Source organism: Prunus avium, chromosome 7 (genome assembly GCF_965620075.1).
Source record: "Prunus avium chromosome 7, drPruAviu1.hap1.1, whole genome shotgun sequence".
Taxonomy (NCBI): domain Eukaryota; kingdom Viridiplantae; phylum Streptophyta; class Magnoliopsida; order Rosales; family Rosaceae; genus Prunus; species Prunus avium.
In genome coordinates, this window is record NC_142290.1 from 38,437,976 (window position 1) to 38,451,221 (window position 13,246).

Sequence of the window (13,246 nt, forward strand, 5' to 3'; positions counted from 1 at the left end):
TTTTCTTTGAAATGGCTTGCCAGCTGTGACATTAACATGGCCTTACGTTGTAAGCTCTTTTCCATCTCTGATGTCGGAAAGCGCTTATTTGGGGTAAAAGTGAGTTTCAGAATTGGTTTCTATGGTTGGTTTGCTTTCTTGGGCAAAAGGCATGTGTAAGAATTTGAGCGGGCCAAATAATACACTGAACTTTAGTGTAAATAAATATCACGGCTTGTGGAATATATGTAATGTTTTTTATTTGGTCCCAACATCTTCAACTTCTTCGAAATCCTGCAGGGGTAAACGGAGAAGAAAAAAACATCCCTTCTCCTAAAGGGACAACAACGTTATAGAGGAAATGAGAATATGTTTCTATCTTGTGAGAAATGCAAAAGAAATCAGAAGATACATGAATACATTAGGTTGACTATCACTGGTATTCACAAAGATTCTGCGAATCAATATATTGTTACTCATCCGAAACATCATTAGATGGAGATTCACTGTCTGTGTCTGCGACCAAAACTATCTGCTTAATATTAGATTCTTCCTCTGCTTTGGTTTCCTTGTAATCCTTGGGAAGCACATTACAGTTAATGGCCTGCCATACTGGTCTCTCTGCTAGGAATGCTCTGTTGGGTCAAAGCTAGTCATTAGAGCTACTAGTAACATAACACCACAAAAAAGATGCGCACAAAACATAACAGAGTGGGGGAGGGAGGGGGAGGGACGGAGACTCACGTGTGCTTGCAAAGTGTGGGGCACTGAATTGTAACTGCATACTTGCAAGTGGCTATCTCTGTAATTGAATTAATCATAGCTCTGCCCTCTGAGCACACAAATCTCACCTGCAAATGCATACAAAGTAAGGGCGGGAAGAAGAGATGCGCAAGGAAATTAAAAACTACATTATATATATAAATTAGTAACTTAATACCTCAGTCCCCCGTTGTTGGTCAGTAAGATCACAAGTAGTCCCATTTGTATATTGGTGAGCATGATACCTATATGAACCGTGCAATTTGATGAACTGTACTCAATCTAACGCATTTTGATAAAGACAAAATCATACCTTTGGTATGCATCTTTTGACCGTGGATCTTTAAGTCTAGATATGTCAGAAAGATTCTGGTTGACAGCAGCAGTGGCCTCTGCATCATATATACCCAAAATAAATTCCTGAACCACCTGTAATAAGAGACGAAAATAGCCAATTACATGGTTAATATTATCGGGTTTCAATTGGTCTGAAGTGTTCCAACGAGAAATGAGAATATCTAAAAAGATGACGATAATAATGCTAATGCAACTGGTTTTAATTCCTGAAAAGTTGGAAAAGAAAACCAATGTAAGAAATTGACCGATGTCTGCACTACCTGTACCACAGCAACTACTACGTATACCACTATAACCACTACAAGGATGGAGGAACAGAAACACATTGAACAGGCAGGATTACCCAACCAGGACCAACCCTAATACTTAAGTAGTTAACACTTACGGGAATGCATCAAATACAGTGTGCCAACACTACATTAAAGCCCAAGACCATCTAGATAAATGTGGTACTTATTAACACATTTGAGGCATATTAGTTCTCTTCCTCTCATTATATACAGTTATACTGCGGATAACATATTTCAAAAGAGGCATCAGAAATAAGAACTAACAATAGAAGTACATTATATTTTAAAGTGAGCATTTGAGAGGGACATGGGAGAATACCTTCTCATCTTCCAAATGAATTTGCCGTAATCTCTTCTGATAGCAAAACTCATATGACCACCAACCCTCTTGCTGCATAAAGGAGTTGGTTATGTTAGCATAATGTACAGTAAATGCATAATCACCTGGTTACTAATGTAGTTTTATAGGTTACATAACTATGAGCAACAGTAAAGAGAATTTACTCGTAGGCGCCCTCACCAGATTTGATCTATTTATAAAAACCAAAATAATAGATGTGTTGCTTTTTAAATTAATTGTAAGAGGAAAAATATTTATGTGCTACAAAACCATGGGACGAATTGAAGACAGTTTTAATGTCACAAATCTTACTCTGATAAAGCATTGGTCCTTGAGTACTTCAAGCAGCTCATCTGGTGTCTTCATTTTAACTCGTTTCTCAGTTTCCACAATCACGCTGCTTATATTATGCTGAAGGACTTGCTTCCCACTCTTGGCTTCCTCCACCTTAGGCAAGTAACATATAAAATTTTGTCCATTGTTATTTGGCATAACCACAGACTCTTGACCATCCTCCTGCAATATTTGTACCCAATTATTAGATCAACATGGTTTGTGGAGGATCAATGTTTATATGTACTTTTATATTCTAAAGAAAAAAAAAACTTTTTTTTTCCTTTCGGGGGCGGGGAAGTTTCAAAGCATCAAAATATAACAACTACATACATATAGGAACAAACAATAAATACAAGTAAAATACAATCTTAGCTTACAGGATGAAAAGGTGAGTCTTCAGGATGGAATTCAATCTTGTATTTTGGTTCACGAGAGCTGCGACTAAATGTGCCACCTGCTCATCAATTGATGGAGAAGAAAAAAGAAATTTATTTTGCAGTAAAAGATATCAAATTTAACAAACAAATCATATAAATAAAATCTAGTTTCTAATTATAGTTAAAAATAAAGCTAGAACAAGATGATTATCCTAATGTAAAGATCGTGATTGCATTACAAAAGGTCCTAAAATCATAGACACAGATTCCTATTCATGTTACAATCTACAGTCAGTTTCAACGCTGACCTGACTACAGCTGAATCACTTCAGCATATCTAAGAACAATCCTTTTGGCAACTCAAATTTTTTTCCTTGATACTTTGTTTGCCAATAAAGTGCCTTCCACAAACTACCCGTTCTCAACCCGATTCCAGTCTCTACTAATTGATGACAACAAAGTTTGGCCCTTCAGACTAAAGGCTAAACAAGCTTACGACCCCTTCAACTGCTTTCAAACTCAACTAAGCTAGAAGCTGTAACTTAAATGACAAAGGCTTTTTACGTACAAATTTAAATAATTAAGCTTAACTTAAAGCAATTCAATGTGGTTTAATTTGAAGTATTGCCAAGCCAGTAGAAATCTCTATGCAGTCCTATAGCAATTCAAATTGATCATCCCGTTAATAATCACAGCTGAGCTGAAAATTCGTCATATTTACGTTATCCCAGAAACCTATATATGAACCATTAAGCCTCTGAATCAAGGCTTACTCAAGTGCAAACAACTTTCAAATTCCACCAATGTTTTCAAGCTCAGCATCTGATTAACAACGATTGATGTAACACTAAAAAACCAAATACACACACGCTTTTATATATATATATATATACATGTAGTTGATAAACTTACTAAAATTCTGGGCTTCTGCCCCCTTGATACCCAAAAAAAAAAAACTATTTAAATTGGGTAAGCAAGACATGATTTTGTATCAAAGAAGGAAGGGTGTCACTAAAACAACGATGGGTTTTAGATAATTTCAGCAATGAAAAAATGAAATTATGCAAATATGAGAGGGAAATAGATGGATTTGAGAAGTGGGTAATTACCTAGGTGAGCTGGGAAGATCTGATCGGCCAAGACAAGGTGGCACAGAACGTACAGTTGAGTAATAAACACTACCAACTTCATATTTTTGTTCCTTTTGAGATTAAAAAAAAAAAGATGTCTCAAAACCCAAAGAGAAGTTAGAGAAGGAGAGGTATTAAACCTTGGCTATTGCTACGTCAAGAAGAAGACGAAGAACACAAAGAAGAAGGAGAATAAGTGATGCAGCAATACTGCTGTGGTTGTTTTAACACCTCCACGCAGACTAGCCAATAAATGGACGCCGCGTAATGTGCTCACTTGTAATTTTGACACAGTGGACAGTTCGGTTCTTGTCAAATCACTGAGTTGACGTGGCAATAGTCTTTAAGTAATTGTGGGGCTGCAAAGCCCAACCTCTTCTTATTTTAGAAGGTTGGATTGGGTTGGGCTTTAGCATTTATCCAAATTCAAGTTGGTTCGGAATAATTTGTTGACTAGATTTACAGCAAAAATTAAACAACAAGAAGAACAAGGCAAACAACCCTCATCCTCAAATATTCTAACAAACAAACATTAACGCTGGCGGTGGCCGGTAGCTTAGAATACATGCCACGCATTGTAAAAGTCCACAAGTCCACCTTTTTTTCAGCTTCCCGAACAGGCTGTCTTTCTTATCCCCTACACTTTGCTTTGTGATTGGCAGTTGAATGGTTCTCGCCATACTCGACCCTTCGTTACTTTTTTTCACATGCAAGCCACGTGGCAAACAGTCATTGGTAGCTAGATGACAATGGTCCCACACAACAACCACTATATTGAATATATACATTTTCTATGGGTTTCCAAATTCCACTAAATATTTATCCCCTCTGTTTTTTCAGTTTGTTTACATTATCTTTTTATATGCCCTCTGTTTCCCCACTTGTATACATTTTCTCTTGGAAATGACTATTGCCAGAGTTTTCATTTATGCCTACTTTTTTTTTTAAGCTTCTAGATTAATGTGTTTTATCTTCTAGATACTGCTCAATATTTTAGATTTATATCTTAATTATTAGAAAATGGTACAGTAATTTTTGTTTTTTGTTTTTTAATGTTGAACTACATAAATTTAGAACATGGAAATCTGATGTTAAGGTGACTTTTTTTGTTTGTTGTATTTTATATATTTAAGCATAAAATCTATACACCCAATCCAAATGCCCCAAAAAAAAAAAAAAAAAAAAGTAGAAGAAAACTAACAGACAAACAGAAGCCAACTGCAAACCCAAGCAGCTCACAAACAGATTGCTCTTGGAGTAGCAAACGGATCAAAAATCCCCAAGAAACTTGGAATTCACGGAAACGGGGGACCCACCATATTAAACATTAATTCTTTTTAGTTTTGATAATATATTAATGAAAACAAAAAAAGAAATTAAAAATTATCAGAATCTTCTCTGCTTTTGTGGCGTTTACGTTTAGCAGTGAAAATCTTCTCTTCACACATCACCAAGGAGCCAACGGACATTGGACGGTTTTTTTCCTTCCATTCCTGACATCCCATTCACCCACAGATTTTCTCTCATTTTCTCGTCTGAGCTTCTCCTGTGAAACCCGGAGCCTCTTCTCGAGAATTCATTTCCCAGATAAGTCTCTCTCTCTCTCTCTCTCTCTCTCTCTCTCTCTCTCTCTTTCTCACCAAAATCTTGTTTTTCTGCTGAAAAAAGAACGACAATTTTGATTTTGCAAAGCGTCAGTTGCTTCTCTCTGAATTGGGATTTGTTTATTATTGGATGGGCAGTAACAAATCCTGATTTAGAGGGAAGGGAATTCGTATTCTGAGTTTGTGGTGTCTTGAAATTTTGCTGAAAGAAATTCCAGTTGAGCTTCAAGGGAGTAGCTCCAGATTTTGAACTTCTTTCATAGCAATTCAGCCCACAATAGGAGGTCTTGGGTGGAATTCGTTTCTGGGAAAAGAGATTTACTTCTGGTATGCTTGTCTTTTTCTGATTTGTTGTATTAATACACGATTGAATTGTGAGGATCTGTTTTCAAAGTGTACTTATTGGAAACTAGAAGTTTAGAGTTCTTTGGAATTATTCTGGTCACCTTTTAAAGGTTTTGTATTGAGTTGTCTTTTGGGCTTGGATTGCTTTTTCTCGTTTAAAGGACTTGGTTGCAATAAGTTGTTGGTTTTCTTGTTTACTTAATTGGATCAGCTACTTGGTTTTTGAGCATTCAGGCCTGTAGTTAGATTAGGTATTAGTTTTCATTCTGGCTCAAACATTTTTTATGAATTGTTGAGTGCATGATGGGGAAGCAAGGTGGAAAAAAGAAGAAGAGTGCAGGAGAAAAATCAGGTGAGGCTCCAAATCAAAGCAAAACTGGGGATAATAGCCCAAAAGCCTATGATAAGGACACAGCAGTTTTCATTTCAATGTCTCAAGAACTGAAGGACGAGGGGAACAAGTTGTTTCAGAAGAGGGACCATGAAGGAGCTATGTTGAAATATGAGAAAGCCCTCAAGTTGCTTCCGCGAAATCATATCGATGTATCCTATCTTAGGAGTAACATGGCGGCTTGCTATATGCAGATGGGGCTGAGTGACTACCCCAAGGCTATCAATGAGTGTAATTTGGCTCTTGAAGTCACACCTAAGTACAGTAAGGCGCTGTTGAAGCGGGCCAAGTGTTATGAGGCTTTGAATAGGTTGGATTTGGCTCTGAGAGATGTTGGTACTGTTTTGAGCATGGAGCCAAACAATATCATGGCAACAGAGGTTGCAGAAAGAGTGAAAAGTGTACTTGAGAAGAAGGGATTGAGGGTGAATGACACAGTAATTGAGCTGCCTCCAGATTATGTTGAACCAACTCATGCTTTACTACCAGGGAAAGTAATGAAATTGAAGAATCGGAAAAAGAAGGGCAACAAAGATGAAGAGAAGAAGGCTGAAGAAAATATTGACGAGAAGACCGAGGACAAGATTGAGGAAAAGAAGGCTGTGGACATAGCTGAGGAAGTGAAGGCTGTGGAAATAGCTGAAGAAAAGAAGGCTGTGGAAATAGCTGAGGAAAAGAAGGCAGAGGTCAAGGTAGTTGTGGAGGAGAAAATCAGTAGTCCCAAGGAAGAAGTGCCTAAAAGAAGTGTGAAATTGGTATTTGGAGAGGATATAAGATGGGCTCAGTTGCCAGTTAATTGCACCCTCCTGCAACTGAGAGAGGTAGTCCGTGATCGGTTTCCTAGCTCAAGAGCAGTTCTTATCAAATATAGAGACCAAGAAGGTGATTTGGTTACAATCACTAGTAATGAAGAGCTGAGGTGGGCTGAAGGATCAGCAGAATCGGAAGGCTCTGTCAGGCTTTACGTGGTGGAAGTTAACCCTGAGCAGGATCCATTCTTTGAGAAACTGGAAATTGAAGCACACAAGCTTGATGTACAGCAAAATAATGTAGCTGAGAATGGTAGCGTGGTAAAACAGAAGGATATGAAGGGGTCACCTTGCGTTGAGGATTGGATAATCCATTTTGCTCAGCTGTTCAAGAACAATGCTGGGATTGAATCTGATGCATACTTGGATCTTCATGAACTTGGAGTGAAGCTTTATTCTGAGGCTATGGAGGAGACAGTTACAAGTGAAGAAGCCCAAGACCTTTTTGACATAGCAGGAGAGAAGTTTCAAGAAATGGGAGCTTTAGCATTGTTCAACTGGGGAAATGTTCACATGGCCAGGGCAAGGAAGAAGGTGTATTTCACAGAAGATTCTTCAAAAGAATCAATCATTTCAAATATCCAAAGTGCATATGATTGGGCACAAAAAGAATACATAGAAGCAGGAAGGAGATATGAAGAAGCGCTGCAGATAAAACCAGACTTCTATGAAGGCTATCTGGCCCTTGGGCAGCAGCAGTTTGAACAGGCAAAACTTTCTTGGTATTATGCAATTAGCAGCAATGCTGATTTGGAGACGTGGCCTTCTACAGAGGTTCTACGACTTTATAACTATGCTGAAGACAATATGGAAAAAGGCATGCAGCTGTGGGAGGAATTGGAAGAGCAACGTCTCAGTGAACTCTCCAGTCCAAGTAGTGTTAAATCCCAGTTGCAGAAAATGGGTTTGGATGGAATTTTTAGAGACATATCAGAACATGAAGCTGCAGACCAGGCTACAAGCATGAGGTGTCAGATAAATCTCCTATGGGGCACCATGCTCTATGAGCGTTCTATTGTGGAATTCAAATTAGGGCTACCTGTATGGCACGAATGTTTGGAAGTTGCAGTTGAAAAATTTGGACTTGCTGGGGCTTCTTCAACAGATATAGCTGTGATGGTTAAAAACCACTCTTCAAATGATAATGCATTGGAAGGTGACACAATTCAAAGTTTTGCACTCTGAAACTAATGATCTACTGCTGCCATTTCTTTAACTAGCTTAGACATTTAATTGCTCATTTTCTGTACAGGTATGGGATTCAAAATTGATGAGATAGTACAAGCATGGAATGAGATGCATGAAGCAAAAAAGTGGCAGAGTGGAATTCCATCATTCCGGTTGGAGCCATTACTTCGAAGACGAGCTTCCCGAATTTATCATGCCTTGGATCATGCTTGAAAATTAGCATTGGATAGACACACTTTTACTGCCCTAACGCCATGGATTGGAGCATATAATCCTGCACATTGAGGTAGGCATGAGTTGAGTTTGTCCATTTCTCTTTCCATTTGCTTTTTGTGCCATGGTTAAAATTTCATGTACAAAGTCATTTTAGAATTAATCATCAAAAGGCTTGTTTCTTTTGCAGGTTTTCTTGCTACTGCCCTGTAAAGTACTTTTCAGGCTTTTAGCCATGGCCACTTAGTTTTACAAACAGTGGATAGTTGTGATTCAAAATTTGATTGTGAGTAGTAGCTGTTCAGAAAGCAAAAAATTTTCATTCTCTTTTGACGTAAGGGGATTGGAGGTGAAGTTGCAGTTCTTCATTTTAGTTAGTTTCTGCCTTCATCAACATCGCTTATCGTTTCTGTCAGAATAGATTGTACTTGTAATTGAAGCGTCTACGATCCAATTCCGAAGGCATGTTCTTGGTTTATTTATTTATTTTGTTTTATTTTGATGTAGTTTGATGTGAGTTTGGGGTGTAATTTAACATCTTTTAGTTTGTTGGTGTAGTAGTGTGTTTTAGGGGAAAAACTTGTATTGGATTAATGAGAGACTGTTGTTATAAACCTCACTTCCTTATTTCTCTGTTATAAAAATTTCTCCTGGTTGCGATGCCTATTTGTATTAGAATGTGAAATGAAGAGGTGAAAGTCAATAATGCCCTTAAATATTTTGTCATCTAGTAGGGTACAAACGACATTGTCTATTATACCTGATTCACAAACGACATTGTCATCAAGCAGACGCCTTTCCATTTCCCAGAATCCCAACCTAGCTTAGCTTCGTAACAGTGAGACGACTCGCACAATCTCTCACTGTGAATTCTTCTTCAGCCTCGATCAAATCTCAAACCCTAACCCTAATTCACTGCTCTTAGATTAAAGCAAAGTGGTAGAGCTGCTCACAGCTTTCACATTGAAGAAAATGGCGTCTCGGTTGCAGAAGATCGAAGGAGACGAGTCCATACTGTTGCGTGTAACTCATTCGAACCTCAAGACCTTCTCTGCTGACATCCGCTTTTCCCTACAGAGCTCCGTGGAGTCCGTCAAGGACAAGCTATGGCGTAAATGCGGCACTTCTGTAGATTCCATGTCGATCCACCTGTATGACGACGCCAACACCCAAGTCTCCGTTTTGAACGACAACTCCAAGCCCCTGGGCTTCTATTCCCCTCACTACGGGTCAGTACACGCACAAACACACACACTCTCTCTCTCTTGTTATTTGTGATTTGGTTAAATTTGTGATTATTGTTGGTTGTGTGTGTTTGAAATTGAAAGCTACCGGCTACATGTTATAGATCTTGACCCTTCATCGGTGACCTCTGGTGGGTGGCTTGAGGACACATCGTTGGTGGAGAAGTACACTATTTCCCAAGAAGCTTATGAGAAACGAGATGGTAAGTTACCCAATATATTGTTATGTGTATAATTCTTGTGAAGTGTATTTGGTTCAATCCAGATGTTTACAGTTTTGTTTGAGAGTTGGTTTCATTTCTGTTTGGATTATAATGGGCATAGTTATTATTTGTTCTTTATGTATTATTTTTGTAATCACATGTTTGTGGTTTTGTTTCAGGGACTTTTAGAAAATTTAAGGACAAATTGGCATCTCAGAACCCATCAGCTTTTGAGAATAAAGTAAGCATCACCTATGTTATTTATTCCTTTAAGATGCATATTGAGTGTCAAATCAAACTGAGATGTTCAGAAGTTTGTTTAATGAAATTTTGTTCGCAGATACCAGAGAACAATATGGAAGATCTCTGTGTAAATATCAAGGTGCTTCCTGTTTCCTTTTTCCTTTCTTTTTTGTTTAAGTATTAGTAGTTCTTGGGTCATAAGCATGAACCGCAAGGCTCAGTTTGTCTTTTTAAATAGTTTAACAGTGTACTACTGACTGAATTAGCTTTGTGGCGCATCCACAGACTACAAAAATGAATAATTTTTTTGTTTTTTGGTCAAGAAATGACATAATTATTTGTCTAATATTTTTAAGATCTGAAGGATTTAAAGTCTGTAGCATTTAAATTTCCATGAGGTAATGTTGTGTCATTAACTTTACCTTGTTGGTTTCAAGCATTCAGCTGGATTATTTTCCAGTTGCAGTTGGCATTTTCTTCAGCATTCTAGATGTATCTTGAACTGTAATTTTATAGGATTATGTGTTAATATCATTTTTCTTTATTTGCGTGTATTTTTTGTAGGAGTTGAAAGCATTCTTGGTTCTCCAAAATCTTCCTCATATTTTATTATGTGCTAACTAGGATTTTCTTTTCGTGTTTATTGTAAAACAATATTCATGATTGCCTCAGTTCTCCTACTTTATATGCTGAAGGTTGGAGATAGATGTGAAGTTCAACCAGGGGATAAAAGAGGTGTTGTTAAATTTGTTGGTCGGGCAGAATCTCTGGCTCCTGGTTTCTGGATTGGAGTTCAATATGATGAACCATTGGGAAAGCATGATGGCATGTAAGTGAGCTCCTGACTCATGCTATGTTTTGTTTTTGGCATCTCATGTGCCAATCATAAAAATGGTATATGCTTGGTTCTGTTGTTCCTAACAATTTCTCATTTCCTTAGAATAATCATAGCAAGGTTAATATCATTTATTGTTGTGAGTGCATCTAGTGATAGACGTTGAGGACAGAAAGTGCATGTGAAGAAATTGTTTTGTTCAAATAAAAGAAACCTGCATAGAGTGATGTAAAAGATAATGTTTACGTGATTTTTTTTTTGTGTGGTTAATGTATTAAATATCTAAGAAATAAAAGCAGATTTCAATTTCAAGTCTTTGAATTCAACATAGAGAGTAGTTCAACCAAAAAAAAAAAGAGCCTAGTATCTATAAGCTAGACTATGAGCTAATATATTACGTCTGCTATCTTTTGATTGAGTATCACACTTTTTCCATTCCCTTGAGTATATTTTGCTCAAGGAGAAAATTCCCATAGGAAATAATATATATAACTCTCATTTTACCTGCAGAAAGTAAATTCTTGGTTGACGCTTGGTTTTGTGTGTGTTAAATTGGTGGATGCTTCTCATCTGGTTTTGGCCGATAACATGTAATATTGTCTGGTAGTAAAGATACACTTTTTTTTCCCTTCTACTTTATTATTTTTGTTCTTCCTTTTAGCTAGTAGTGTACATGTTTTGTTACAGCATGCTTTTCTTCATTCTTTCTTTCTTTTATCAGGTTTGGTAAATCATGTTTGTGTCATTCAGTGCAACATTATATTACAGTGCACTACGAGCAAAAAGAAACACTAATTGTTATGTGTTACAAAGATAATGGAATCTAAACTCATATTATACAATTTTAAATGCTTTGGAGAATTTAGGGCTCACTCCATATGTGTATGTATCCAATCAGTATCCATTCTTGTCACTGAACTAGTTTCTAAGATTGGTGAATTTCGAATATTCTTCCCTCTGAAATTCTGCACATACAACCTTATATTTCTTGAAATTGGTGTCTATTACAGTGTTGGTGATCTTTGGTATGTTACTAAATCTGATAGAACCAAAATTCTTTCATGTTGTGATTTTGCTATACCATGAGTGGACATTTTTGAATTGCCTATTTTAAATTTGCATTCCTGTTTTCAGCATATTATTTGGTTGAGATTCCTCTTCTTCATATCATAGGGTAAAAGGAACAAGATATTTCAATTGCCCCCAACTTCATGGTGGAATCGTTCGGCCAGACAAAGTAAAGGTTCGTATGCATTTGTATTCTAGAACACTTCGAAATGATTTTTTTTCCTGATTTTCCTATCAAGATGTGGAGTATATTATTGTTTGGTTCGATTGGCTGTTTCACAAGTAACAGGACTGTGTTTGTTTTAAAGTTTAATATGAGCTGTTAGCTCATAGGTTGTCACCCATCTGTGGTATTTCAACCGCTTCATGAACAGAACAATAGTTTGGGGCTCACCTTTTAGCCCTGGATAAGCTGAAAGTTCACCTATATCCTTCTTGGTATGGACTGTCATCCAATGTTGCAAACTGTGATAACTAAGTGATATGTCTCAGGTAGTTTTGTTAAGAGGGACTCGTAGATTTTGTATTACTGTGAACTGTTGCAAAAGTGTGATAAATGAAATTTGTCAATGATTAAGGTAAAATTCGGTATATGGAGTCATATTTGACAATTTAATCTAGAAGGTGTGAGTGTTTTTCAATAAATAAAAATTAAGACTTTTACTGTTATACATTAGAAGAAGAACCCAAGGTTAAGGCGGGGAGTTAGCTTAGGAACTATTCCTCAATGATGACTTGGTTAATTGCAAATCGTGGAGTCAGCAATGACTGTTAAATGCAATTGGATTCCTACCATTCTGGTGCACATACCATTTCCATCTTAAGTGTCTTATGTGAAATGAAATTGCTTTTAATGACCTAATTGAAAGGGTTTCTTTATATTCATTCACAGCGGATAAGTAATATCATTGTAAAATTCTGACTTCAAACCTTTTTGCTAACAGTCTATTGAATGCCTTTGTGTATTTCCTGCATGACTTGTTCATGGAGTTGACTAATGTGACTAGTGCAATTTCAGGTTGGTGACTACCCTGAACGAGATCCATTCGAGGAGGATGAAATCTAAGCAGGTCTTTGGGAGAGTACTTATGTATTTCATGTTTCTACATAACCTTTTTGGGGCAATCGCCTTGAAGTTTCCTTATATTGTTCAAGTTGTTATATAATTGGGAGGGAGTTAAAGAGGCTTCTTCAATGAGAGTTCAGAGTGAGGGAGTTCAATCCCACCATTAAAGAGGCTTCTACAATATAAAGAAATCATTGGAATTATACTTGGGCCGAACAGTATGCTTTTAGTCCTGTAGTTGAGCTGTTGTTTTAGCTATCAATCACAAATTTTAATTGTATTACTGATTTAATGGGTCTAGTCAGCGAACTAAAAGGGCTCACGTTCTAGAATTTTTTTACAAAAAATTCCTAGTCAAGCATAATAAAATATTTTTTGTGTGTGTGTGTGTGTGTGGGTACAAGCCAGTGGTGAATAAGCTTTTAATGGTGGGATAGCCCTGGGCACATGCGAGCAAGGCGGCCAT

At 37.2% G+C, this 13,246-nt stretch overlaps 3 protein-coding genes across 5 annotated transcripts; 2 read left to right on the forward strand and 1 right to left on the reverse strand.

Annotated features, from left to right (window-relative positions):
* Nucleotides 1-306: 306 nt before the first annotated feature.
* Nucleotides 307-3,775, reverse strand: OS9 (ER lectin-like protein). Its single transcript, XM_021953240.2, has 8 exons — nt 3,551-3,775; nt 2,442-2,518; nt 2,041-2,244; nt 1,708-1,779; nt 1,055-1,170; nt 920-986; nt 724-830; nt 307-614 (listed from the first exon to the last, which is right to left on the reverse strand). Exons 1-8 carry the CDS (start codon nt 3,630-3,632, stop codon nt 452-454), a joined length of 888 nt encoding a protein of 295 aa, XP_021808932.1. The 5' UTR covers nt 3,633-3,775; the 3' UTR covers nt 307-451.
* Nucleotides 3,776-4,977: 1,202 nt separating this feature from the next.
* Nucleotides 4,978-8,785, forward strand: LOC110752661 (protein PHOX1). Of its 2 annotated transcripts, XM_088255948.1 has the most exons (4): nt 4,978-5,502; nt 5,818-7,876; nt 7,973-8,194; nt 8,312-8,785. In XM_088255948.1, the coding sequence occupies exons 2-3, from the start codon at nt 5,821-5,823 to the stop codon at nt 8,119-8,121; spliced, it is 2,205 nt and encodes a 734-aa protein (XP_088112074.1). In that variant the 5' UTR covers nt 4,978-5,502; nt 5,818-5,820; the 3' UTR covers nt 8,122-8,194; nt 8,312-8,785. The 2 variants fall into 2 exon arrangements, with proteins under 2 accessions (XP_088112074.1, XP_088112073.1); XM_088255947.1 differs by having other exon boundaries at nt 4,979-7,876.
* A 129-nt stretch (nt 8,786-8,914) lies between these two features.
* Nucleotides 8,915-13,095, forward strand: LOC110752663 (tubulin-folding cofactor B-like). 2 transcript variants are annotated; one of them, XM_088255949.1, is made up of 7 exons: nt 8,915-9,350; nt 9,450-9,568; nt 9,748-9,809; nt 9,909-9,950; nt 10,507-10,640; nt 11,820-11,889; nt 12,733-13,095. In XM_088255949.1, exons 1-7 carry the CDS (start codon nt 9,094-9,096, stop codon nt 12,778-12,780), a joined length of 732 nt encoding a protein of 243 aa, XP_088112075.1. In that variant the 5' UTR covers nt 8,915-9,093; the 3' UTR covers nt 12,781-13,095. The 2 variants fall into 2 exon arrangements, with proteins under 2 accessions (XP_088112075.1, XP_021809061.1); XM_021953369.2 differs by lacking the exon at nt 12,733-13,095 and having other exon boundaries at nt 11,781-11,895.
* The last annotated feature ends 151 nt before the right edge of the window (nt 13,096-13,246 follow it).

Coding starts and splice junctions, on each gene's coding strand:
- OS9 (XM_021953240.2), bottom strand. CDS start 3,632: ATGAAGTTGGTAGTGTTTATTACTCAACTGTACGTTCTGTGCCACCTT. Junction 987..1,054: donor TCAAAAGATGCATACCAAAG/GTATGATTTTGT, acceptor CGGTTCATATAG/GTATCATGCTCACCAATATA. Junction 615..723: donor CCCACACTTTGCAAGCACAC/GTGAGTCTCCGT, acceptor TTGACCCAACAG/AGCATTCCTAGCAGAGAGAC.
- LOC110752661 (XM_088255948.1), top strand. CDS start 5,821: ATGATGGGGAAGCAAGGTGGAAAAAAGAAGAAGAGTGCAGGAGAAAAA. Junction 7,877..7,972: donor AAATGATAATGCATTGGAAG/GTGACACAATTC, acceptor TTTTCTGTACAG/GTATGGGATTCAAAATTGAT.
- LOC110752663 (XM_088255949.1), top strand. CDS start 9,094: ATGGCGTCTCGGTTGCAGAAGATCGAAGGAGACGAGTCCATACTGTTG. Junction 9,569..9,747: donor AGCTTATGAGAAACGAGATG/GTAAGTTACCCA, acceptor GTTTTGTTTCAG/GGACTTTTAGAAAATTTAAG. Junction 10,641..11,819: donor TTGGGAAAGCATGATGGCAT/GTAAGTGAGCTC, acceptor TTCATATCATAG/GGTAAAAGGAACAAGATATT.